Below are 27,697 nucleotides of genomic sequence, written 5' to 3' on the forward strand. Positions count from 1 at the left end.
AGTTTTATAGAGTAATTTCTTTAATTGTTTTTCGTTACATTTCAAAAGAGCGGCTTTACGGATAGTGCTGATTTAGAACGTTTGATTTCACGAAGACAGGAAAATTGCCCCAGATAAGTGTCATATAAATTGACATAGTAAAATAGAAACTCATGATCAATTGAAAATGGTATTGAATTCACTTAGTTTTCCCATTAAATGTACACTATCTCCGTGCTTGTTGTGCCTTTACCAATACAATAATATACAGTAAAAACCGGCGAGTAAGAACGTAGTTTTTTTCAGGTTCTTTCATAAATGGTAGTTAACTTAAATTTAGGCTATTTACATGTATTTAGGTTCTTAATGGGTTCTTATTTTCTGGAGAAAAATTTACATTTTGGCTAATACGGACATCTGGTGTTGGTCCCGTCCCAGTCATGTTTCGGTTATTTTACTGTAACTTAACTCCCTATTAGACGGACACCTCTCTAAGACGAGCAGTTGGAGCCGTTTCCGACGGTTTCCGACTTAAAGAAAGTCGACTGTACTACTCATATACACAAAATTAATAAACATAAAAGGATATGTTAGGAAATTCAAAAGCTATCTTATTTTGTCACAGTATTTAACTAATAGTAAAGTTTTAGTTGTGTACTCACAGTCATTTTAATTATAGCAAAATACTGGTCTGCCTCATAAACTTAAAAATTGGAACTGATATTTTAAAAATCATATTACGAGCAAATGTCGTGTCCTTAAACAGCAACTGCCTAGGGTAGTGTGTCCCTGGGGGTGGGGGGGGGGCTTGCACTGCCATATTTGAGCTATATAGGTATGTGCCGCTGTGAAGGGTATGGTTTTTAAGGAGTTTAGTCTGGGTATAGAAATCAGAGAGTTTTGGCCTAGAATAGGGTATCATTTGCCGAGAAACTGATCAGTGGTATGAAGGATTTAGTCCAGAATAGGAATAGAAACTCGGAAGAGAAAGAGGCTTCCCTAGACGTGAATAAAATCATTGTGACAACATTGTTGACAGATGGTTTTCCATTGAAAACACTTATAGTGATGCAGTTTCAAAAAGAAGCAAGTCTGGGATAGGGTAGGGATTTTCGATATCTAGTCTAGTATAGGGTTGCAAAACCAGCTGACGATGGTCTGGTATAGGGTAAGAGAGGGTACAGGGTACAGGGTATAGGGTACAGAGTCCCAGCGGCACACCCACCCAAAAATATACAGCGTCAGTAGAATGTACAGTTTGCATCTCAGTTGGCTTAATCACAGTTGTCATTTTAAGTAGAGCTTTTTTTTTTCAGAGAAAGCCAGGTAGGATAAGTTTGACCCATCATAAATTCTCCATTTTAATGCAGAACTGACGGTTACACTTAATATTTTCCGCAGGTTTTAATTGCTTGATTAAAGGCGCTAATTATAAAAAAGGAGAACTAAGGCGAGAGGCCGCAATAATTCACTCACTTCCTAAGATCCTACCGGCAATACTGTAGAGACTGAAATTATACACTCTTTTTTATATATAAGAAAGTCTAATTCTCGGCCGAACCTGGACGTTCTTAACTTTTTCGAAGATTTGAGCCTAACTGATGTTCTGATGTTCTTAATATTCTTATTTTTTAAATTTAAAAACAAAGTATTGCGGTAAATTCATTCCTGACCGCTATGTACATATTCACGTCAACAATGGGTGATGACCATGTTGGTTACAGATCAGGATTTTAAAAAAGATTTATTCTTCTAGTACATATATTTATCATTTAGAACAAGTAGGAAAAAATAAAATTCGTTCTTAATCAAATTTCAGCACATGACCCTAACTTGTCACGCACAAACGTGAAGAGTTCAATCCTAACATTGGCCTTGTAAAGCAGAATTGGTCTGAACTGGACACTTCAATGCAATGTTCTCTCAAAACTGGTTCCACGAGCAAACCCAGCAAGGCTGCTATTAAAGAACCCACGGCAAATCCAAGCATGGAAAAACCGCGGGAAAACACTTTGCTTCGAAAATCTTCGTCTTGTGCCGCAGATAGAATCGTGTTGACGTAAAGCATCCCATCCAAAATACCAATCGCCAAAACCAGCACCAAAACGGGGCCAACGTTTGGAAGGAAACGATACCAGGCCGCAAAACCCAGCAAGGTTCCCAAAATGAGCAGAACTCCTGAAAAAATCCATGTTTGCCTGACAGCAAGAGAATACTGAGGGTTTAAGCAAGCAGAAAACATGCTAATGTACGATCTGCCGATAAATTCACCACTGGTTACCATCAATACGTAATACACGTAATGGTCACGTGGGCCAAATGGCGAGTTCTGAAATGCCAGTGTTGTCACAATGCTACCGAGAATAAGGTATTCAATAAATACACCCACAGAAAATGCTGCCACGCCACGGAGGTTCTGAAACATCAGTGCTAGCTTCTCGTTACATGTCAAGTGTTGGTCATATGCTTCATCTGACTTATTAGAGTAATTTTTCTTTTCCATAAAGGCATAAGACATTAGGTATGCCAATGGCAGGGCAGATGTTACCAAGACTGTTGTTTTGGGAGAGACACAAGCTAGGGTCGTCATTCCTGCATAAGAACAAAAAGTTTGGATTTTTAGGCAACTGAAATATATCAATACCAGCTGTAATCAGAGATTAAGGATGTGCGTGCACAGTATACAAACCGGCCCAGTCCAGTCCAGTCCATTTTAATCAAATCCAGTCCAGTCCAGTCCAGTCCATTTTAATCCGCACCAGTCCAGTCCAGACCAGTTTAATCCAGTTCAGTCCAGTCCAGTTTAATCCAGTTCAGTCCAGTCCGTTTTTTCTCCAGTCCAGTTTAATCCATACCAGTCCAGTCCAGTGTGATTGTAAGTCTCGTGTAAATTATTACGTCTGAAGTTTAAAGAAAACGTCTCATTATATTTTCCGTAGTTGCCTAGTCTTCCTTGGTAAATATGGCCAATTCATTTCGTGACAACCTTTCTAATTCTGTCGTTTTAAAAAAATCCTTACTTTGCCTGGCTACAACTATCGTATCACATCTTCAAGGTTTTTTGACGTAATACTAACTCGTAACGTTTTCCAAAATCCAGTGCATGATAGTGTGATTACTAATGGTTGTCAGGGCATCACCGTCCCTTTATTTGCATTGGCCTTCATTTATCTTAGAATATGAATATTATCTCGGACACAAATTTTATCAGATAAACGCGTAAAGTAACAATTTCTTTATGTCAAGCGACCTTCGCAGGGAAAAACAGACTTATTTTTCGTTTCTGATGGAAAATGTGTCGAAGCAAATAAGTGCGGGACGCCCAAAGCGGATGAAATTGTATGAAATTATAAAAATAATTAAAAAATTGACATGAATGAAAGAGTAGAATATGGGGGTATTGTTCAATAGTTTTTTAGTCAACAAAAAGTAAGTCGATCTTTTTAGTTGTCTTATATGAATTTAGCACTAGTGGAAGTTTTCTGCGGAAGAGCTAATTCGTATCAAACGAAAAATCCTTCGTTACATATTAATACAACCATTGTTTTGTTAAGTCGATAGAGATCGAATGCATTAAAATTTAAATTCACTGATTTTACTTAAATACCACTTTAAAATGGCGGCTAGTTTTAGTTGTTTCGTAGCCATTATTTAATCGGTCATTTTTAAAATGTACAACTAGGATATGATTTAACAACGTTCTAGCAGAAACGCTTCAACCCGAGATGAAATATATGTTGTGGTTCAATTTTATCCTTGGTTTAAAATTTTTTTTCCTTTGCTTTAAACTCATTATCGTACATTACCGTACCCCCAAAAATAAAATAACATAGATGAATGACTGGATGCTGGCAAGCATTCTAGATTTTTTCTTTTATTCTCAGATCAATGATAGTTCTAAACCAGTGTTAGCTGTTTTTTAAAAGTTACAGTCTGCATTCAAATGACAACCACTAGGCAGAAGCTTAGCAAATAAACTCAGGGTTTTACATTACTTTCTTTGCTGCCTAATAAGCATAATATTGTCTTCGACGAATATGGCTTCTTATAGCGCTAGCATAAGGTTTATGATAAAGTTTTTAAAACATCCAAAGATTATTGATAAAGTTTAACTCACCCGCAAAATACAAAGGACCAATGAAGAATCCCAAACCGGTTCCAAATGCAAACCAAGACATTGCCTTGTCGCTATAAAGCGCACTCAGTGAAACGTTCCCAACTTCAGCGACTGTCTGACCGATTGATGCCAAGAAAACTCCAACAAGCCGAATGACAACACGATCCACGGCAGCGTAGAGAATCTGACCGCATACCATGGACACGAGAACAAATGCTAAGAACACAGACTGTGGCACATGATGGATAAATTGAGGTAAAATGAGCGCAGACAATAACATGCAGGAATATATCAACAAGATAACAACTGATGTGGGAATGAACGTGTCTTGTAATGCATCCTCTGCTGCCGAAAGAATCACCGAAAAGAGGACATATATGACGAAACCGAACACTGCAAACGCGAAATGAGTCAGCCTTGTCTCTGTCTTGGGCTCTTGTGACATGTCATCTAATTGGAAGGATGTTTCATCTTGATTTTTGGCGGCCATTGTTATACCAAAGCTGAAACGTAAATAACTGAATAATTAAGTACTGCCTTTTTGAAACTAACTTCTTTGTTTAACCATCTCGTTTGCATCTGAGAAAGAGTCAGAGTTTGCATATTTTGATTTAAATTATTTGCTCGATTGAACAATCTTCTTTCTTTCTAAAGTCTTCTTATTTCTTTGCGGAACTAAAGTCCGATACCATTGCCCTCCATCTGATCCTGTTTTGGGCTACGTTCTTGGCAGCAGCCCGAGATACATATTTTTCTTTCAACTCTACCCAAGGGACTCTACCATACGAGTGCGCCTCCGTGACTTTATGGGGTCTCTCGCTCAGATTGAACAATAACGCAGTCCAATTCAGTAAGAGAACACGGGGGAGCCCCTAACACCCGACCCCCTCCCCAGCCATATGTTTGAAAAATTAAAGGCTCGAAAGGCCTTACGAGAATGATTTTAACCGCTTATCTTTACAGAGTGTCTTCAAGTGTTAGAGTGTAGATTGCAAGATTACAAAATCGAAATCCACAGCCGGTTAATCCCTGACTAGGTGATAAAAGCATTGCCGACCATTGCCCGAGTGGCATAAGCAAATCGCCTATGCACTGAATTGCAACTGAGACTGAAATAGATCAGTTAGAATTTCCGCGACTTTAATTTCTGTTATTATTATCCCAAATTCTGGATCCCGAGCAGACATAGTTTACGGGTATATTGTTTACGATATTTCCAGTTCATGCCTGTTTTCAGTAGGCCAGTTCAACACTCCCGACACATCAACTTCTTTTGATTTGCCAAAAACTTTCAATGTTGAAATAAATTTGTTCTTGTTGTTGCCACAAACTGCGCTTTCTATTGTCAATCGCGATAATTTCCTTCATTTTAAAAGTTTAACGCCTCTTTTCCGTTAATTTCCTTTATTCAGGAGTAAGTTTCCCTCCAATTCGCGTTAATTTAAGTCGCGTTTATTTCAAATACCTTAATTAACACGAGCGTTAATTTCCTATAATAAAGAAAGGATATATTATGAAATTCAAAAGCTATCTTACGGTTGTCACAATGTTTAACTAATAGTAAAGTTTTAGTTGTATACTCACAGTTATTTTAATTAAAGCAAAATACTGGTCTGCCTCATGAACTGAAAAATTGATAGAGGATATTACATGGTTGCGCTAGATAAATTTCATATCTCCAAGCAACCATGTAATATTCTGTTTATTATATAAACTTACTAATTACGATGTTTTTGACGATTTTCCGACGATTGCCGACCATTTTCCGAAGATTTCCGAAGATTTGCAAAATGTTGTCCGAAGGTCGTACGAATGTTTCCGAACATTTTCCGAACTTTTCCAAAAATTTGCGAAGATATCCGAAGATTGCCGAAGGTTGCCGAGGAAGATCCGAACATGTTTCGACTTAATATCGATTTCCTTTGGCTCATTAAGCATTGAAACAGAGCAAACTTGTCAGAAAATGTTTCGAAATCGATATCTTCACATGTGAAAATAACATGTTATTTTCACGTGTGAAGATATGAATTTTTCGCGCGAAAGATTTCCTGGTATTTCACTGATGTTTATATAATAAAAACTGATATTAAAATTATATAACAAGCAAATATGTTTCAACAGCAACTGCCTAGGGCAATGTGTCATCATCGCCAGTCAGTAGACTGCATATTTTACATCTCACGTGGCTATAATCACGGTCATTTTCAGTTGAGCTTTACTTTTTTTCCAGAGAAAGCCAGGTAGGATGGGTATAAATACTACTTATTAACCGAGAGTGAGGTCATTACCGGGGAATCTCAGACCGAGGCCTTGATGTATTGACCGAGCGATAGCGAGGTCAATACATCAACGCCGAGGTCTGAGATTGCCCTGTAATGACCGAACGGACGAGGTTAATAAGTTATTTATTATATGGCCTTTTAGCGCTATTCTAAACTGAAATATCTAAAAAACACCGAGGTGAAACTCGCTCTCGCTCTCTGTGGCTCTCTTCGTCGCTCATACTAAAGAAGTATCGGCATGCTAATATTTTTCTTTCAGTTGTTGAAAAGATAGTTACATTTTGTCGGTATTTATTGTCGTTCTCGCAATTGCGCTAGTAGCTTTTACTCACAACTCAAAAAACCGCCGAGCCGAGAAAAATTTTCATAATGCCCGGTCATTACAAGAAAATAATGCCCGCTCAGCAGCCAATCAGAGCGCGCGTACTACTGTAGCCATATAATAACACTTATAAATTCTCCAATTTAATGCAAACCCTGACGGTTACACTAAATATTTTCCGCAGGTTTTAATTGCTTGAGTAAAGGCGCTTATTATAAGAAGGAGAGCCAAGGTGAGTGGCAATGATTTACTTATTCTCCACCGGCAATATACAGCAATATAGTAGAGACCGTTTAATTTATGGTTGTATTTTCGCACTTTTATTTTCAACGAACTAAGCATGCAACCGGTTCTTCGTTAAAAGTATGTTGATCTAAAAATAAGGTTTTCTACTCATGTAGTGTATTTGAGGATATGGCACAGCTTAAGTGTTATTGATTGTCGGTCTGAGCGTCTCATTTTCGTTTCGTTCAGTATGCTCTTCGCATGTTTTGTTTAAGATTTGTTCAATATTCTTCACACTTGACTGAACCAAAGTTACAACACACATACGTTCACCGATCTTTTAGCGTGATTCATAAAAATTGACGAAAAAATCACCCGAAATGACCAAATTCAATTGTCAGTGATGTGTTCATGAGATTAACACAGTTATATGAACAAGAAAAATTAAAGGCACTTTGATTTTATTTCTATTCCTAAACGGGCGTTCAGTCGATATTAAAAGCTGAAGTTAGAGTACATTTAAAACAGAAGTAAATTTTCCGTGTTTGATATTTTAAACATGATAGCTCAAATGTTAATGGACAAATAAATAAGCACAATTTGCATATATTGACGGTAGATCGAGACGTTAATAGCACTGATTTTCGCTTTTTTAGTTATGCAAACTAAAAAAAAATGTTAAAAAGATATGAATGCTGGTTATCAGTTTCTGAGGATGCAAAAAACGATTCCAGACAATTTTTTTTTATAAAAAAACTATATCTATCAAATTATGTGCGTGGGCATAAACCGTCACACAGGTGTGAATACTGTGTAAATATTGCCTTAAGGAGCTCTTTTAAAAAAAAAAAAACGTTTGTTCGCGTCCAATGCAGAACGATACTGATCAGCTTGTTTCACCTCTTTTTCTGTCAGAATAAGGTTGGAGTTTTGCTTTGTACCGCATTGGAAGCTTTTACTTTGGAGGAATCTTTCAAGCGAGAAAACATGCCGCACAATGGGTTGTTCGTGATGTCATTTTAAAAGCTAATTTGGTTTTTCGTCAAATTATTCTATATTCCTTTCATAGGACTTAAAGCTGATTTCCAGTCCGTACTGCGCAGACTCGGGGTTTATTTACGTTTTTGTTTTGAATTCGTTGAAACGTTACACTTCGGTGACAGCATACATGAAGTTTTTTAGTCCGCCATTACAGTTCGCTTCGTTCAAGAACTTCCGATGAACTGAAACGTCGGTTTGAAATAGCGTCAAGGTTCTTCTACTCGTTATTATTTGTTCTGCAAGGATATCTGGCGTTAGTAATGAAGAAAAAGGTAAGTTTGTCGCGGAATTTTTAGTTTTGCTTGTAAACATTCCCTTCGTGGTGGGCTCACATAAACATTGCAGCCGAGATTGCGCAGTACGGACTGGAATTCATCTTTAAATGCAGCAAAATTTAATGTACTATGTACACGGGATTATTGTCGGTTTACGTGATTCCGTGATCCTTTTCAAGCGATATTGTATTAAAATAACGTGACCTTTTTAAAAGGCGTTATGCTAATTAATTTCTAACGAACCCTTTTTGAAAGCAACCAACCCCTATTAAGCTGTCAGTTGCATTTTCCCTGAGGGTGCAGGCCGCTTTCAATAGGGGTTCTCACGTGATATCTGCTCAAATTTAGGAATCAAGAAAAAATGTCAAGGTTGAGATATTGAAATTCATGGGTGACACCACATAAACCGTTTGATTTATGAGCTGGATGCTGAAATGTTTAAAATTCTAGCTTCTTGTTTCAAAACTTAAATAGGATTTTGTTTATAAGTGTATACCTTATTTTTACTTATTTTTGCGAGTACTAACTTTCGCGATTTTTGTGATTTCAAAATAATCGCGAAATTTAATACGCGCGAAAAATACATTGGGCGAAATTTAAACGAGCGAAAATCAATACCATTTTATATATAAGAACAATAAAAATTTTAAATGCTAGGAACTGGATTTATCAGCTCTTGAAAATATCTTTCCGTTTTTTTTTTTTTTTGACTAGCATCCTTTCTCTGATTACTGTATTTTTCAGCTTGTAAATCGGCCAAAACCTCTTTAGCACAGTCACAAAATTTCCGTTTGAAGGCTCCTTGTAGTTACATTGAGCCAGGGCTTTGTATATTTCCAGTAATTTCTTAGTCCATTTTCGACGACTGATCCATAAAACACTGACAAAAGCGTGAAAATTAATGCATTTTGCTCTAATTTTCCTTGCAATCGCGAAAATTAATACTCGCGATATTCGGCTTACGAATTTTTGCAAAATGAAGTACGCGCGAAAATTAGTAAGAATAAGGTATTTAAAAAGGGTTGTGATCAAGTGTCTCGCAAGTAAAAGCAATGTAGCGTAAAAAGCAATCAAAAACAACCGGTTAAACGCAAGAATGAATAAACAATTGAAGCATTAACAACTTATTATAATAGTTGTGAATTCTCGAGTCGCGGGCGCTGAACGTAAAGCGATGCGGTGGAAAATATTAACGGTATAAATTTTGCAGGTGTATTCTCTAATCTGGAATGAATCATTTGAGGTTGCTTTGCTGGACAGATGTTACAAAGACGAGATAAAAACACCTTGTCAAAGACTCGTTAATTATATTGCGACTTCTAAACAAACCGGAAAAAGTTTCGACAGAGATGGATCTTGGCAAAGAACTACTGGATTCACCTAGCTCAGGCCTTGAAAACGATCAAGACACAGAGAAACATGAAACCTTTTCTTTCACGGAAGGCGAGCAATCGCTTCATATACTCGTCTTTGGCATATTTGGTTTTATTCTTCAAATCTTCTTTTCCATCGGAATTTCAGCATCTCAGGACATCTTGGAAGCAACGCTGGTTCCCACTCCAGTTCTTCTAATCTCTGCTTCGCTGCCTTTCTTCTGTATCACGTCGATTCTGCCGTATTTTATCCTCAAGCTGGCGCAAAAAGTTCTCCTGGTGCCGATAGTTTTCCTGAGTATCGCTGGTGTATTGTTATACGCCTTGGTAGAACATGTTGTCCTTCGTATCACGGGTGTTATAGTTGTTTCGACCGGGGTTGCTATTGGAGAGGTGACTTTTGTGTCGATGACCGCGCTCTATAGCGACACTGCAATGAGTTCTTATGCTACGGGGACAGGAATAGGGTTCATCGCTGGCCCCCTGTACTACACAGGTAAGAGAAAAGCAAATATACACAGAGGTGTGATTTTTAAAAACCTCGATGCCAAATGTCCGATTCCGATTGCATGTCATGGCTGAAATTTGTATTGCATTGACGCGCGAAACTTCTCAATAATTGTTGTTTGTACCGTTGAAACTGTTCGCGGTTTTGGACCATAAAGACATTATCGTCAGTCATTTGTGTGTCGTGGTTGATTCTTTATCGTTTGAAGTAAACCAAAAGTCATTTGATTTGACCATATTTAAAATCTGTCGAGTTTTAAAGCGTTTCGCATGACCAAACAAAGCGAAAACAAGCACCGTTCAGCACACTGACAAGCAAATATTTGTTCAGATACTGTTTGCTTATAGTCATGGTAAGGTCTTGTTAAATAGAAGTCATGATTGTCAGTACCATCAGTAAAAAGCGCTTTAACATTCGTTCGACGAATTCGGGTCAAGTTGGTTAAGTTCGGTACCATTTCTCTATCAAACCAAGCAAACAAAACATTCTCAGCTCGCCAACTTTTACTGTGATAAATGCCGTTCTCGTGGTTAAAAATTCTGTTAACAGTGTTTAGATTTTCTTATCTGCTGTTTTTAAACCAAACATACTGAGTTGCGCGGGTCATTGTAGCGCGTCAGTGATTTGGCAGGTGGTGATATACACAGTCTCCGCGCGGTCACATGCTGCCGGAGTGAAAAAAAGACCTTGGTAATGAAATTTGGAGACTGATCATTCCGTGAATTAACAGTGGGAAAAACTCATGTCATACTTAAAAACACCGTGGTAGTGTCAAAAACGTTGGTCGTTGGCTTCATGTCTAATATATCAGGGTCGTAACCAGGTATATTTTTTCATCGCTGATCCCAAATTTTAGCTCTAAATTTTGATTCCTGATCCCCAAAATGTGGCAATATTTGATCCCTGATTCCATTCCGATCCCATCTGATTGGCCGATCCGGATCCTATGACTTGTGACCCGGGATTCCGGGTCTATGATCCCGATCCTGAGGCTGTGATCCCGATCCCAAGGCTGTGATCCCGATCCCAAGGCTGTGATCCCTGATCCCATATACCTGGTTACGACCCTGAATATATGCACCTATTCAGAGGGTTTTACAGAAAATACTCGCGGAAATTTTACGAGTTTTGTGATGTGAACAATAAGTAAAGTGTCCGCGAGTATCATGAATAAGGGATTTTTATTATCCAACTTAGTTTAGTGGAGTACAAATAACTCGTGAAAAGAGTACAAGTTAATATCTCACGATATTTGTACTTTACAAGACCAGTTACTGTTTCAAAGTAGGCCACTCATTCCTCTTGTCTGCGCAAATCAGATTTAAGAGGGCGTCTTTCTTAGAAGCACCCACTCAATCTCGCTTAAAAAATAATTTTGCCTGAAACTCTGTCAGCTGAAAGACATTACCAAGGCAAGAACTAAAACAGATATGGTTTGATTTGAAATGATATTCTGGCCGCGTTAGGAGCCTTAAAATATTTTCCCTTGTCGGCGCCGGTCACAACGTCTCGAAAATTGAAAAATATGCACTTTACGTAACACTGTAAAATATTTATTTCGCATCATCCAGCCGCAAATTTTATATCAACTTGCTCATAAACCTTTCTAGTTTTACAAGACAGTCACAATTTGCCTCTCAATTCTCCTGAAAAGGCAAAATCGAGCGTATTATGACCACTACTAATCGCCTTTGAGCAAAGGCTGTAAATTGGCTTCGATTTAGAGGCTATTTTTTAAATTTTGGGACCAACCTAATACTTCTAGCCTATCCAGCCAACAAGAGTAGTCGTTTATCTACAAATATGTGCAAAATCCCATGTACGTTTTCAATATTTCAAAAATTATGACCGTTTTTATCAGCACATGTACCAGCATTTTCGATTTTTCGCCTATATTAAAATTGACTTCTCTCGAGCAGATTTTGACACACATACAGCCTACCTGCTTCTCATCTCGGCTTATGTCCAACGTTAGACGGTTAACAATCCCCAGATTGCTATAAAATCTCATAATAACTCCAGCAAATTGGTAGGTATTGCCTTCAAAACTTGAGCACCACGGCATCTATCGAGTCCCTTGTTAACTTGTTAGCGAGCGAAAGCCCGAATCCAAGGCTACATTTCGCACTAAATACCCCATTAAACACCGTTTCAGAGCCGTATTTCTTCGAGAATCAGACAAAAGACCCTCCGAGACTGGTATTTAGAGAACATAGCCGTGATTTGAGGTCTTAAATTCCGAAGAAACAACACCATTTACAGTGTACATCTCGACAATCGATACTGTGTGATGCTGTTTCCGCAGAGGTCCGCATAAATGGGGAGACCGCTGCTCGCCTGTGCCAACAACCACGGCTAAATGTTACCATATTTTTTTAAATCAAAATTTGGAAAGCAATTTCGAGTTTTAAAGAAATCAATCCTATAAATAAATAAACAAACACGAAGCCTCGTGCCAAATGGCCCATACTGTCACAGCTTATCCCGGTTTCGATAGCATTAAGCGGCTAGGAATATTTCTACTCCCTCCTGGATGGAATTCTAGTCCATCGCAGTTCCCCACCCCCCGGCCCTCCCAGCATTATTTTGCCGGTACCTATTTATACAGCTGGCTGGGTAGAGGCGCTATGAGAGTAAAGTGTCTTACTCAAGAATAGTACAACACAGTAACCCTGGCCAGGGATCGAACCCGGACAGTTCGATCTGGAGTCCGGCCGGCGCGCTAACAAATAGGCCACCGCGCCTCCCATATGAATGAATGCATAATTACACAAACAAGATATAAAATAAATAAAATTAAATAATTAAGTCGATTAAATAATTCTACGGCTGGAATATTACACCTTTCGGTCTAAAATTTGGCATGAAGTATCTCTGTATGACTCTTTATAACCCTACTTTTTTGTTTTGGATGAAAATTTTTCGAGTGCCGAGAAATTAGCAATTCTGTTCAACGTGCCCATACATTGCTCTGTAAAAATTAAATAAATGCCATTAAATAATTCTACGGCTCGAATATTGCACCTTTCAGTCTTAAATTTGGCATGAAGTATCTCTGTATGACTCTTTATAACCCTACATTTTTGTTTTGGATGAAAATGTTTCGAGTGCCGAGAAATTAGCAATTCTGTTCAACGTGCCCATACATTGCTCTGTAAAAATTAAATAAATGCCATTAAATAATTCTACGGCTCGAATATTACACCTTTCAGTCTAAAATTTGGCATGAAGTATCTCTGTACGACTCTTAATAACCCTACATTTTTGTTTTTGATAAAAATCTTTCAAGAGTTGAGAAATTTGCGATTCTATGATGTTCCTATACATTGCTCTGTAATTATGTAAATCATCTTTGTGATTAAATAATTCTACGGATCGAATATTGCACCTTTCAGTCTAAAATCTGGCATGAAGTATCTCTGTACGACTCTTAATAACCCTACATTTTTGTTTTTGATAAAAATCTTTCAAGAGTTGAGAAATTTGCGATTCTATGATGTTCCTATACATTGCTCTGTAATTATGTAAATCATCTTTGTGATTAAATAATTCTACGGATCGAATATTGCACCTTTCAGTCTAAAATCTGGCATGAAGTTTCTCTGTACGACTCTTAATATCCCTACATTTTGGTTTTTGGTATGGGTCTTTCAAGAGTCAAGAAATTAGCAATTCTGTGCAACGTGCCCATACATTGCTCTGTAATTGCATATATTTCAACCATTGGCTGCGCTTGAATATTATTGCGACATGCAGAGCAGAAATTGGGAGGAAATTCTTTCTGTACGACAAGCTAAAACAAAGCGATTTTTCGGGTTTTGTTTAATCATAACCGAGTAGTTAAACATGTTTTTTTTTTCCAAGCGCGTCCAATATAATATTCAAATATACAAAATAAAATAGTCTGTACCATGCAAAGTTACGATAGCTCAGTTGGTAGAGAAAACGTCTACAGAAGTTGTGTATGCCTTGGTCGTTGGTTCAAATCCAAACGGAAGCTATAATTATTCTTTTTTTTTTCTCATTTGTCAGTTTTTTTTTTAAAAGTCAGTATGCCGTTTTATTTAAAGTTTAAAGGTTGAACAAACGCAACAGTAAATTTTGATATTTCAGTATGTTGAGATCGAACGCCGGCTATTTCAGTGAGACTTCAACCGCTGATGTCAATAGAATTGGAACGCTTGTAGTGTAGAAAAAAAAACACCACCGAGAAATCAAGCTATGCGAGCGAAATGTTCGTTCGTATATCTTTATCTTAATTTTGTTGGGCAAAAGTCCCAAGTGTGTGCGTCCAGCAAAAATTGTGGACAATTTGATTCCTTTGCTTACTAGAAAGCCAGGAGCTACGTTGTTTGATATATAAGTGGTGTTGGGCCACTATCGTGCATGTTTAGAAAGTTAAAGACTATCGACTATCAAAAAATATAAGCGAAATTTTTTCAAAGTATGAGCGAAATTAAACACTTGGAAAAATAAACACATTTCTAAATTTCAAAGAGTGACATGTTTCGGACACTCCGTATCCATTATCAGTGTGAAGATGTTTCTTTCAAAATATGACATTTACACGGGCACACGTCTCAAAGAGGATATCCCGCTCTGTATTGTCTCTGTGACACTCCCCGAAGAAGTAGTACCGCTCTACTTTTCCTCTTTCATGGATTTGGCGTTCATGGTATTTTCTAACTACATGTAAACGGATGATCTCGGAGAGTCAATAAAAGTGAAATAATGTTAAATGTTATAACCGACCACGAAAATCACAAAAATGATTGTCACTATCTTGTTTGTGCGGTTGCCCCTAGATAAATAAATAAATAAATAAATAAATAAATAAATAAATAAATAAATAAATAAATAAATAAATAAATAAAAATTGCCTCATCCTGCCATTTTTAATTCTCTGGACAGTTTAGCGTCGAGGTTTTGCGGAAAGTGTTTATTTGAATGTTTCCTTTTTCGTGATGGTGTTTTGATTTGTAGCAGAATTTAATGCCAGATCAGTGTCTGTGCTCTCCAAATTTGCGTGAAACATTTTTACGGATAACTAGAGTACGGAATAATGTACAGATCTGAGACTTGAACAAGTAACGGTAGTTTATATAGTAGTCTTCTACAATCTGTAATATTCTTGATTTTTTTTACTCAATAGTTTTGGTTTTATTTTTCGCGGCATGACAGTGAAAACCACCTATAGGATGTGATGGTACAGGTATTCTTAGCCTGCCTGCCTACCTTAACATTATGTTTTGATGAGAGGGATGAGAGGACTTAACGTAATGAAAGCACAGCTGCGTTTAGGCATGAAGCCAAGACTACTCAACGACTGTCTGTTACTCTTATGGGATGTTTAACATTGTTTAAGTCAGAAACACATTCATATTCACGGATCATGTCCGTCAGCTTGTCTATCAGAATTTTCTTTTTTTCTTTTGATTTTACAGGAATCCCAAAGTGGCTACAGGTGGCTTTCAGCATGACCACATTGAATTTTTAAAGCGTGTTGCTGTAGTAACACTCACAGAAGTCATACGTGTCGTAGCAGATGGGATGGGAGACGTTGATTTCTCTGTTAACCTGGTCTACCAGGTTAACGGGTATTTTCCTGGAGGCATTGGACATCTTTCTCGTCATCCGGCGACATTTTGGGAAGGGTGCGCCTTTCGCCCAGTTCTTTCTCCTAGTGTAAACCGTGCCGTAAGGTGTTCTTTAACCTTCGGCGAAAATCTAACGTTGCTCCTCGGTTTGCTTAGGGTCCATCCTCAGATCTGCACGTTATTCCGTACTCTAGTTATCCGTCAAAAATTGTCCAGAGTATTAAAAATGTCAGGATAAGGCAATTTTTTTTAAGAAAACGTGGCAGCTTTCTGGCGGCCGTCTAAAGTCTTGTGTGGCGTGAAACTCCGAAATTCAAAATGCTATATCTTACAGACGGCGAATGATTATTTATTTATTTATTTATTTATTTATTTATTTATTTATTTATTTATTTATTTATTTATTTATTTATTTATTTATTTATTTATTTATTTATCTAGGGGCAACCGCACAAACAAGATAGTGACAATCATTTTTGTGATTTTCGTGGTCGGTTATAACATTTAACATTATTTCACTTTTATTGACTCTCCGAGATCATCCGTTTACATGTAGTTAGAAAATACCATGAACGCCAAATCCATGAAAGAGGAAAAGTAGAGCGGTACTACTTCTTCGGGGAGTGTCACAGAGACAATACAGAGCGGGATATCCTCTTTGAGACGTGTGCCCGTGTAAATGTCATATTTTGAAAGAAACATCTTCACACTGATAATGGATACGGAGTGTCCGAAACATGTCACTCTTTGAAATTTAGAAATGTGTTTATTTTTCCAAGTGTTTAATTTCGCTCATACTTTGAAAAAATTTCGCTTATATTTTTTGATAGTCGATAGTCTTTAACTTTCTAAACATGCACGATAGTGGCCCAACACCACTTATATATCAAACAACGTAGCTCCTGGCTTTCTAGTAAGCAAAGGAATCAAATTGTCCACAATTTTTGCTGGACGCACACACTTGGGACTTTTGCCCAACAAAATTAAGATAAAGATATACGAACGAAAATTTCGCTCGCATAGCTTGATTTCTCGGTGGTGTTTTTTTTCTACACTACAAGCGTTCCAATTCTATTGACATCAGCGGTTGAAGTCTCACTGAAATAGCCGGCGTTCGATCTCAACATACTGAAATATCAAAATTTACTGTTGCGTTTGTTCAACCTTTAAACTTTAAATAAAATGGCATACTGACTTTTAAAAAAAAAAACTGACAAATGAGAAAAAAAAAAGAATAATTATAGCTTCCGTTTGGATTTGAACCAACGACCAAGGCATACACAACTTCTGTAGACGTTTTCTCTACCAACTGAGCTATCGTAACTTTGCATGGTACAGACTATTTTATTTTGTATATTTGAATATTATATTGGACGCGCTTGGAAAAAAAAAACATGTTTAACTACTCGGTTATGATTAAACAAAACCCGAAAAATCGCTTTGTTTTAGCTTGTCGTACAGAAAGAATTTCCTCCCAATTTCTGCTCTGCATGTCGCAATAATATTCAAGCGCAGCCAATGGTTGAAATATATGCAATTACAGAGCAATGTATGGGCACGTTGCACAGAATTGCTAATTTCTTGACTCTTGAAAGACCCATACCAAAAACCAAAATGTAGGGATATTAAGAGTCGTACAGAGAAACTTCATGCCAGATTTTAGACTGAAAGGTGCAATATTCGATCCGTAGAATTATTTAATCACAAAGATGATTTACATAATTACAGAGCAATGTATAGGAACATCATAGAATCGCAAATTTCTCAACTCTTGAAAGATTTTTATCAAAAACAAAAATGTAGGGTTATTAAGAGTCGTACAGAGATACTTCATGCCAGATTTTAGACTGAAAGGTGCAATATTCGATCCGTAGAATTATTTAATCACAAAGATGATTTACATAATTACAGAGCAATGTATAGGAACATCATAGAATCGCAAATTTCTCAACTCTTGAAAGATTTTTATCAAAAACAAAAATGTAGGGTTATTAAGAGTCGTACAGAGATACTTCATGCCAAATTTTAGACTGAAAGGTGTAATATTCGAGCCGTAGAATTATTTAATGGCATTTATTTAATTTTTACAGAGCAATGTATGGGCACGTTGAACAGAATTGCTAATTTCTCGGCACTCGAAAAATTTTCATCCAAAACAAAAAAGTAGGGTTATAAAGAGTCATACAGAGATACTTCATGCCAAATTTTAGACCGAAAGGTGTAATATTCCAGCCGTAGAATTATTTAATCGACTTAATTATTTAATTTTATTTATTTTATATCTTGTTTGTGTAATTATTTATCTAGGGGCAACCGCACAAACAAGATAGTGACAATCATTTTTGTGATTTTCGTGGTCGGTTATAACATTTAACATTATTTCACTTTTATTGACTCTCCGAGATCATCCGTTTACATGTAGTTAGAAAATACCATGAACGCCACATCCATGAAAGAGGAAAAGTAGAGCGGTACTACTTCTTCGGGGAGTGTCACAGAGACAATACAGAGCGGGATATCCTCTTTGAGACGTGTGCCCGTGTAAATGTCATATTTTGAAAGAAACATCTTCACACTGATAATGGATACGGAGTGTCCGAAACATGTCACTCTTTGAAATTTAGAAATGTGTTTATTTTTCCAAGTGTTTAATTTCGCTCATACTTTGAAAAAATTTCGCTTATATTTTTTGATAGTCGATAGTCTTTAACTTTCTAAACATGCACGATAGTGGCCCAACACCACTTATATATCAAACAACGTAGCTCCTGGCTTTCTAGTAAGCAAAGGAATCAAATTGTCCACAATTTTTGCTGGACGCACACACTTGGGACTTTTGCCCAACAAAATTAAGATAAAGATATACGAACGAACATTTCGCTCGCATAGCTTGATTTCTCGGTGGTGTTTTTTTCTACACTACAAGCGTTCCAATTCTATTGACATCAGCGGTTGAAGTCTCACTGAAATAGCCGGCGTTCGATCTCAACATACTGAAATATCAAAATTTACTGTTGCGTTTGTTCAACCTTTAAACTTTAAATAAAACGGCATACTGACTTTTAAAAAAAAAAACTGACAAATGAGAAAAAAAAAAAGAATAATTATAGCTTCCGTTTGGATTTGAACCAACGACCAAGGCATACACAACTTCTGTAGACGTTTTCTCTACCAACTGAGCTATCGTAACTTTGCATGGTACAGACTATTTTATTTTGTATATTTGAATATTATATTGGACGCGCTTGGAAAAAAAAAACATGTTTAACTACTCGGTTATGATTAAACAAAACCCGAAAAATCGCTTTGTTTTAGCTTGTCGTACAGAAAGAATTTCCTCCCAATTTCTGCTCTGCATGTCGCAATAATATTCAAGCGCAGCCAATGGTTGAAATATATGCAATTACAGAGCAATGTATGGGCACGTTGCACAGAATTGCTAATTTCTTGACTCTTGAAAGACCCATACCAAAAACCAAAATGTAGGGATATTAAGAGTCGTACAGAGAAACTTCATGCCAGATTTTAGACTGAAAGGTGCAATATTCGATCCGTAGAATTATTTAATCACAAAGATGATTTACATAATTACAGAGCAATGTATAGGAACATCATAGAATCGCAAATTTCTCAACTCTTGAAAGATTTTTATCAAAAACAAAAATGTAGGGTTATTAAGAGTCGTACAGAGATACTTCATGCCAGATTTTAGACTGAAAGGTGCAATATTCGATCCGTAGAATTATTTAATCACAAAGATGATTTACATAATTACAGAGCAATGTATAGGAACATCATAGAATCGCAAATTTCTCAACTCTTGAAAGATTTTTATCAAAAACAAAAATGTAGGGTTATTAAGAGTCGTACAGAGATACTTCATGCCAAATTTTAGACTGAAAGGTGTAATATTCGAGCCGTAGAATTATTTAATGGCATTTATTTAATTTTTACAGAGCAATGTATGGGCACGTTGAACAGAATTGCTAATTTCTCGGCACTCGAAACATTTTCATCCAAAACAAAAATGTAGGGTTATAAAGAGTCATACAGAGATACTTCATGCCAAATTTAAGACTGAAAGGTGCAATATTCGAGCCGTAGAATTATTTAATGGCATTTATTTAATTTTTACAGAGCAATGTATGGGCACGTTGAACAGAATTGCTAATTTCTCGGCACTCGAAAAATTTTCATCCAAAACAAAAAAGTAGGGTTATAAAGAGTCATACAGAGATACTTCATGCCAAATTTTAGACCGAAAGGTGTAATATTCCAGCCGTAGAATTATTTAATCGACTTAATTATTTAATTTTATTTATTTTATATCTTGTTTGTGTAATTATTTATTTATTTATTTATTTATCTAGGGGCAACCGCACAAACAAGATAGTGACAATAATTATTGTGATTTTCGTGGTCGGTTATAACATTTAACATTATTTCACTGTTATTGACTCTCCGAGATCATCCGTTTACATGTAGTTAGAAAATACCATGAACGCCAAATCCATGAAAGAGGAAAAGTAGAGCGGTACTACTTATTCGGGGAGTGTCACAGAGACAATACAGAGGGGGATATCCTCTTTGAGACGTGTGCCCGTGTAAATGTCATATTTTGAAAGAAACATCTTCACACTGATAATGGATACGGAGTGTCCGAAACATGTCTTTGAAATTTAGAAGTGTGTTTATTTTTCCAAGTGTTTAATTTCGCTCATACTTTGAAAAAATTTCGCTTATATTTTTTGATAGTCGATAGTCTTTAACTTTCTAAACATGCACGATAGTGGCCCTACACCACTTATATATCAAACAACGTAGCTCCTGGCTTTCTAGTAAGCAAAGGAATCAAATTGTCTACAATTTTTGCTGGACGCACACACTTGGGACTTTTGCCCAACAAAATTAAGATAAAGATATACGAACGAAAATTTCGCTCGCATAGCTTGATTTCTCGGTGGTGTTTTTTTTTTCTACACTACAAGCGTTCCAATTCTATTGACATCAGCGGTTGAAGTCTCACTGAAATAGCCGGCGTTCGATCTCAACATACTGAAATATCAAAATTTACTGTTGCGTTTGTTCAACCTTTAAACTTTAAATAAAACGGCATACTGACTTTTTAAAAAAAACTGACAAATGAGAAAAAAAAATAATTATAGCTTCCGTTTGGATTTGAACCAACGACTAAGGCATACACAACTTCTGCAGAAGTTTTCTCTACCAACTGAGCCATCGTAACTTTGCATGGTACAGATTATTTTATTTTGTATATTTGAATATTATATTGGACGCGCTTGGAAAAAAAACATGTTTAACTACTCGGTTATGATTAAACAAAACCCGAAAAAATCGCTTTGTTTTAGCTTGTCGTACAGAGAGAATTTCCTCCCAATTTCTGCTCTGCATGTCGCAATAATATTCAGGCGCAGCCAATGGTTGAAATATATGCAATTACAGAGCAATGTATGGGCACGTTGCACAGAATTGCTAATTTCTTGACTCTTGAAAGACCCATACCAAAAACCAAAATGTAGGGATATTAAGAGTCGTACAGAGAAACTTCATGCCAGATTTTAGACTGAAAGGTGCAATATTCGATCCGTAGAATTATTTAATCACAAAGATGATTTACATAATTACAGAGCAATGTATAGGAACATCATAGAATCGCAAATTTCTCAACTCTTGAAAGATTTTTATCAAAAACAAAAATGTAGGGTTATTAAGAGTCGTACAGAGATACTTCATGCCAGATTTTAGACTGAAAGGTGCAATATTCGATCCGTAGAATTATTTAATCACAAAGATCGATGATTTACATAATTACAGAGCAATGTATAGGAACATCATAGAATCGCAAATTTTTAAACTCTTGAAAGATTTTTATCAAAAACAAAAGTGTAGAGTTATTAAATGTCGTACAGAGATACTTCATGCCAAATTTTAGACTGAAAGGTGTAATATTCGAGCCGTAGAATTATTTAATGGCATTTATTTAATTTTTACAGAGCAATGTATGGGCACGTTGAACAGAATTGCTAATTTCTCGGCACTCGAAACATTTTCATCCAAAACAAAAATGTAGGGTTATAAAGAGTCATACAGAGATACTTCATGCCAAATTTAAGACTGTAAGGTGCAATATTCGAGCCGTAGAATTATTTAATCGACTTAATTATTTAATTTTATTTATTTTATATCTTGTTTGTGTAATTATTTATTTATTTATTTATTTATCTAGGGGCAACCGCACAAACAAGATAGTGACAATCATTTTTTGTGATCTCGTGGTCGGTTATAACATTTAACATTATTTCACTGTTATTGACTCTCCGAGATCATCCGTTTACATGTAGTTAGAAAATACCATGAACGCCACATCCATGAAAGAGGAAAAGTAGAGCGATACTACTTATTCGGGGAGTGTCACGGAGACAATACGGAGCGGGATATCCTCTTTGAGACGTGTGCCCGTGTAAATGTCAAATTTTGAAAGAAACATCTTCAAACTGATAATGGATACGGAGTGTCCGAAACATGTCTTTGAAATTTAGAAGTGTGTTTATTTTTTCAAATGTTTAATTTTGCTGATACTTTTATGAAATTTCGCTAATATTCATTTGAAAGGTGCGATAGTCTTTAACTTTCTAAACATGCACGATAGTGGCCCTACACCACTTATTTTTTAAACAACGTAGCTCCTAGCTTCCTAGTCAGCAAAAGAATCAAATTGTGTACAATTTTTGCTGAACGCGCACTCTTGGGACATTTGCCCAGCAAAATTAAGATAAAGATATACGAACGAACATTTCGCTCGCATAGCTTGATTTCTCGGTGGTGTTTTTTTTTCTACACTACAAGCGTTCCAATTCTATTGACATCAGCGGTTGAAGTCTCACTGAAATAGCCGGCGTTCGATCTCAACATACTGAAATATAAAAATTTACTGTTGCGTTTGTTCAGCCTTTAAACTTTTAAATAAAACGGCATACTGACTATAAAAAAAGAGAAAAAAGAAAAAAATGGCTTCCATTTGGATTTGAACCAACGACCAAGGCATACACAACTTCTGTAGAAGTGTTTTCTACCAACTGAGCTATCGTAACTTTGTATGGTTGAGAATATTTTGTTTTGTATATTTTAGCTGATATTATATTTGGACGCGCTTTAAAAAAAGATGTTTAATTACTCGGTTATGAGTAAGCGAAACACTAAAAAATCGCTTTGTTTTAGTTTGTCGTACAGAGATAAATTCCACCAAATTTCTGCACTGTATGTTGCCATTATATTCAAGCGTAGCGAATGATTTAAATTTATGCAATTACAGAGCAATGTATGGGCACGTTGCACAGAATTGCTTATTTCTCGACTCTTGAAAGATCCACACCAAAAACAAAAATGTAGGGTTATTAAGAGTCATACAAAGATACTTCATGCCAAATTTTAGAATGAAAGGTGTAATATTTGAGCGAGAATTATTTAATCACAGAGATGATTTACATAATTACAGAGCAATGTATAGGTACATCACAGAATCGCAAATTTCTCAACTCTTGAAAGATTTTTATCAAAAATCAAAACGTAGGGTTATTAAGAGTCAAACAGAGATACTTCATGCCAAATTTTAGACTGAAAGGTGTAATATGTGATCCGTAGAATTATTTAATGGTACTTATTTCATCATTAATTACAGAGCAATGTATGGGCACGTTGCACAGAATCGCAAATTTCTCAACTCTTGAAAGATTTTTATCAAAAATCAAAACGTAGGGTTATTACGGAGTCAAACAGAGATACTTCATGTCAAATTTTAGACTGAAAGATGTAATATTCAAGCCGTAGAATTATTTAATGGTACTTATTTCATAATTAATTACAGAGCAATGTATGGGAACGTTGAACAGAATTGCTAATTTCTCGGCTCTCGAAAGATTTTCATCAAAAACAAAAATGTAGGGTTGTAAAGAGTAACACAGAGATGCTTCATGCCAAATTTTAGACTGAAAGCTGTAATATTTGAGCCGTAGAATTATTTAATGGTACTTATTTCATCATTAATTACAGAGCAATGTATGGGCACGTTGCACAGAATCGCAAATTTCTCAACTCTTGAAAGATTTTTATCAAAAATCAAAACGTAGGGTTATTAAGAGTCAAACAGAGATACTTCATGTCAAATTTTAGACTGAAAGATGTAATATTCAAGCCGTAGAATTATTTAATGGTACTTATTTCATAATTAATTACAGAGCAATGTATGGGAACGTTGAACAGAATTGCTAATTTCTCGGCTCTCGAACGATTTTCATCAAAAACAAAAATGTAGGGTTATAAAGAGTAACACAGAGATGCTTCATGCCAAATTTTAGACTGAAAGCTGTAATATTTGAGCCGTAGAATTATTTAATCGTACTTAATTATTTAATTATTTAATTTTATTTATTTTATATCTTGTTTGTGTAATTAATTTTATTTATTTTATATCTTGTTTGTGTAATTATTTATTTATTCATATGGGAGGCGCTAGGCGCGGTGGCCTATTTGTTAGCGCGCCGGCCGGACTCCAGATCGAACAGTCCGGGTTCGATCCTGGCCAGGGTTACTGTGTTGTACTATTCTTGAGTAAGACACTTTACTCTCATAGCGCCTCTACCCACCCAGCTGTATAAATAGGTACCGGCAAAATAATGCTGGGAGGGCCGGGGGGTGGGGAACTGCGATGGACTAGAATTCCATCCAGGAGGGAGTAGAAATATTCCTAGCCGCTTAATGCTATCGAAACCGGGATAAGCTGTGACAGTATGGGCCATTTGGCACGAGGCTTCGTGTTTGTTTATTTATTTATAGGATTGATTTCTTTAAAACTCGAAATTGCTTTCCAAATTTTGATTTAAAAAAAATATGGTAACATTTAGACGTGGTTGTTGGCACAGGCGAGCAGCGGTCTCCCCATTTATGCGGACCTCTGCGGAAACAGCATCACACAGTATCGATTGTCGAGATGTACACTGTAAATGGTGATGTTTCTTCGGAATTTAAGACCTCAAATCACGGCTATGTTCTCTAAATACCAGTCTTGGAGGGTCTTTTGTCTGATTCTCGAAGAAATACGGCTCTGAAACGGTGTTTAATGGGGGTATTTAGTGCGAAATATAGCCTTGGATTCGGGCTTTCGCTCGCTAACAAGGGACTCGATAGATGCCGTGGTGCTCAAGTTTTGAAGGCAATACCTACCAATTTGCTGGAGTTATTATGAGATTTAGCAATCTGGGGATTGTTAACAGTCTAACGTTGGACATAAGCCGAGATGAGAAGCAGGTAGGCTGTATGTGTGTCAAAATCTGCTCGAGAGAAGTCGATTTTAATATTGGCGAAAAATCGAAAATGCTGGTACATGTGCTGATAAAAACGGTCATAATTTTTGAAATATTGAAAACGTACATGGGATTTTGCACATATTTGTAGATAAACGACTACTCTTGTCGGCTGGATAGGCTAGAAGTATTAGGTTGGTCCCAAAATTTAAAAAAATAGCCTCTAAATCGAAGCCAATTTACAGCCTTTGCTCAAAGGCGATAAGTAGTGGTCATAATACGCTCGATTTTGCCTTTTCAGGATAATCGAGAGGCAAATTGTGACTGTCTTGTAAAACTAGAAAGGTTTATGAGCAAGTTGATATAAAATTTGCGACTATGTGATGCGAAATAAATATTTTACAGTGTTACGTAAAGTGCATATTTTTCAATTTTCGAGACGTTGTGACCGGCGCCGACAAGGGAAAATATTTTATGGCTCCTAACGCGGCCAGAATATCATTTCAAATCAAACCATATCTGTTTTAGTTCTTGCCTTGGTAATGTCTTTCAGTTGACAGAGTTTCAGGCAAAATTATTTTTTAAGCGAGATTGAGTGGGTGCTTTTAAGAAAGACGCCCTCTTAAATTTAAATAATATAATTATGTGCTTTTTTATTCACTTACAGCGATGACAACGATAATTTGCGTGCCTCCAGAAACAACTATTCTCATCATCTCCTGGATGCCTGTATTGATCTTTGTTTTTTACGCCATCATAGAGAAGAGAGAATTTAATAAACCTTCACAAGACGTGACAACACACAAAGACGTGGCTTACACTTCGCTTGATCAAGAAACTGCTCAAGACAAAGATAACTCAGCGTGGAGTGAAAGAAGAGCTTTAATCTGGCGAAACCTCCACTTAATGATAGCATGTTTTGTGGGATATTTCTCCGAGTTTTTGACTCTCAATGGCGTCGTCACGACCCTGGCCTTCCCAGACTCGCCGTTCGACCCGAGAAACCACTTCGTCTACTACGCATGCGTGTTTATGATTGGTGAATGCATCGGTCGATCTTACATAACTCTTCTTCTCGTTTTGAACTCAAAATGCACGCCGGTTTTTACAAAAACTTGGATTTTATCGACAATGCTTTTGAGCTTGTTTATCTTTTTAACTCTTGCTTCTTTTTACCGCTTTCTTCACAGTGTGTGGATCGTGTTATTTCTTATTTTCATTGTGGGACTTTTGGCGGGAAGTCTGTACCTCAACACCTTTCTTATGGCGCCTGGTACCGACGATGTTCAAGGCAAGGCGTTTTCGCGTGCTTTTCTTTCGGTCGGACCCAGTACCGGTGTGTTACTCGCCGGTTTAGTTGGACTGGTACTGGAACCAACCCTGAGGAAACACTGTCTTCACTCAGCAGAATTCAGTGAATTTTGCTTTACAAGATCCATGAGTGGATGGAATAAAACCACATCGTGCTTACGGTAATTAAAACAATTAATACGATATAAGTAAGTCAAGCTTTGTTATTTTTAACAGTATGGCCCATTTAGTTCAAAGGCATGTATCTTTTGGGGCCCTGCATCTAAAAATCTATTACACAGGAAATAAAAAAACGTACATTACTTGAAAAAAATTTCGGACATAAAAATTTCGGATGTTTAATTTTCGGTCAGTTTTTTTTTATCTCATTTCGGACAAATTTCGGACACTTAGCTGAAACATAGCTAAAGTAAATTTACGTCTACAAAACACGAATTAGGATAAAACAACATCTGTGAAATTGATAGTTTTACTGCATAAAGATTTTACAGATACACCGACGCGAAAATAACTCAACTGCTATCAAGCCGTTACGTATCTCAAGCCGTGTCTCGATTAGAGTTCGCTCCATAAAGGAAAGTAAAAGCTTTGAAGCTCAAAGTGGCTTAATGATCTGCTACAAGATCTTCAAAAGGATCATCTGGTTCTAGTTCCTGCCACTATTTCTGTCATTTCAAAAACCCTTCCTTGTCACTTTGTTTTTGTTTGTGTAATGTAAATATTTCGGATGCTTAAAAATGTCGGACGGTTATATTTTCGGACACTTTTTTGTCCGAAATTAAAATCGTCTGACATTTTTTGCAAGTAATGTACTGGTGTATACTTTGCAAAATATATGACGTCGTGTTCATCGGAAAGTAATTATGAACTTGAAGTTGTCACAAGGTAAATAAATCACCGTAGCGGATTTGCAAAGCTGGCGTTTCGAGTGTTAGCCCTTTGCCAAAACAATGTACCAATGTTTAATAAATGAGCAGCAGTGTTTTATCAAGTTTAAAACACGAGGCGCAGCCGAGTGTTTTAGACTTGATAAAACACGAACTGCGAATTTATTGAACGGCTTAAAAATCTTCTGATGTAGATCAACTCATTCTTGCACTAATATTTAGATTTGGGGTTATTTTGGCCTAGAAAATTGGACGTAAAGTTGAGCCGTGTCTTTATCAGATATAAAGACACTCAATTTTGTATTTTCTTTATGAATTATTAATGAGTTTTTGAGTCTAATGCTTGCGGCGCTTTGCGCATGCGCATTAGACTCTTTGTTATATGAAAAAAGCTGTTAGCAATCCCAAGGGAATGGTTCGGGATCGATAATCGTTCGCTGTTATGTAGAAAACAATGATC

General features: G+C 36.6%; 2 protein-coding genes across 2 annotated transcripts; one reads left to right on the top strand and one right to left on the bottom strand.

The window, feature by feature from the left end:
• Window positions 1-906: 906 nt before the first annotated feature.
• LOC144659925 (uncharacterized) lies at window positions 907-4,641 on the bottom strand. The gene is made up of 2 exons (XM_078520454.1): window positions 4,097-4,641; window positions 907-2,571 (listed from the first exon to the last, which is right to left on the bottom strand). Exons 1-2 carry the CDS (start codon window positions 4,584-4,586, stop codon window positions 1,808-1,810), a joined length of 1,254 nt encoding a protein of 417 aa, XP_078376580.1. The 5' UTR covers window positions 4,587-4,641; the 3' UTR covers window positions 907-1,807.
• Window positions 4,642-9,397: 4,756 nt separating this feature from the next.
• LOC144661752 (uncharacterized) lies at window positions 9,398-27,563 on the top strand. The gene is made up of 2 exons (XM_078522582.1): window positions 9,398-10,110; window positions 25,707-27,563. Exons 1-2 carry the CDS (start codon window positions 9,591-9,593, stop codon window positions 26,513-26,515), a joined length of 1,329 nt encoding a protein of 442 aa, XP_078378708.1. The 5' UTR covers window positions 9,398-9,590; the 3' UTR covers window positions 26,516-27,563.
• Window positions 27,564-27,697: the final 134 nt, after the last annotated feature.

The sequence above is a fragment of the Oculina patagonica genome, chromosome 7 (genome assembly GCF_052425735.1).
Source record: "Oculina patagonica isolate OP01 chromosome 7, crgOcupat, whole genome shotgun sequence".
In the NCBI taxonomy this organism is placed as follows: Eukaryota; Metazoa; Cnidaria; class Anthozoa; order Scleractinia; family Oculinidae; genus Oculina; species Oculina patagonica.

Excerpts from the sequence above, each read along its gene's own strand:
- LOC144659925 (XM_078520454.1), bottom strand. The coding sequence starts at position 4,586 with ATGGCCGCCAAAAATCAAGATGAAACATCCTTCCAATTAGATGACATG. Across the intron at positions 2,572-4,096 it reads TGGTCCTTTGTATTTTGCGG|GAATGACGACCCTAGCTTGT; the intron begins GTGAGTTAAACT and ends GTTCTTATGCAG.
- LOC144661752 (XM_078522582.1), top strand. The coding sequence starts at position 9,591 with ATGGATCTTGGCAAAGAACTACTGGATTCACCTAGCTCAGGCCTTGAA. Across the intron at positions 10,111-25,706 it reads TGGCCCCCTGTACTACACAG|CGATGACAACGATAATTTGC; the intron begins GTAAGAGAAAAG and ends ATTCACTTACAG.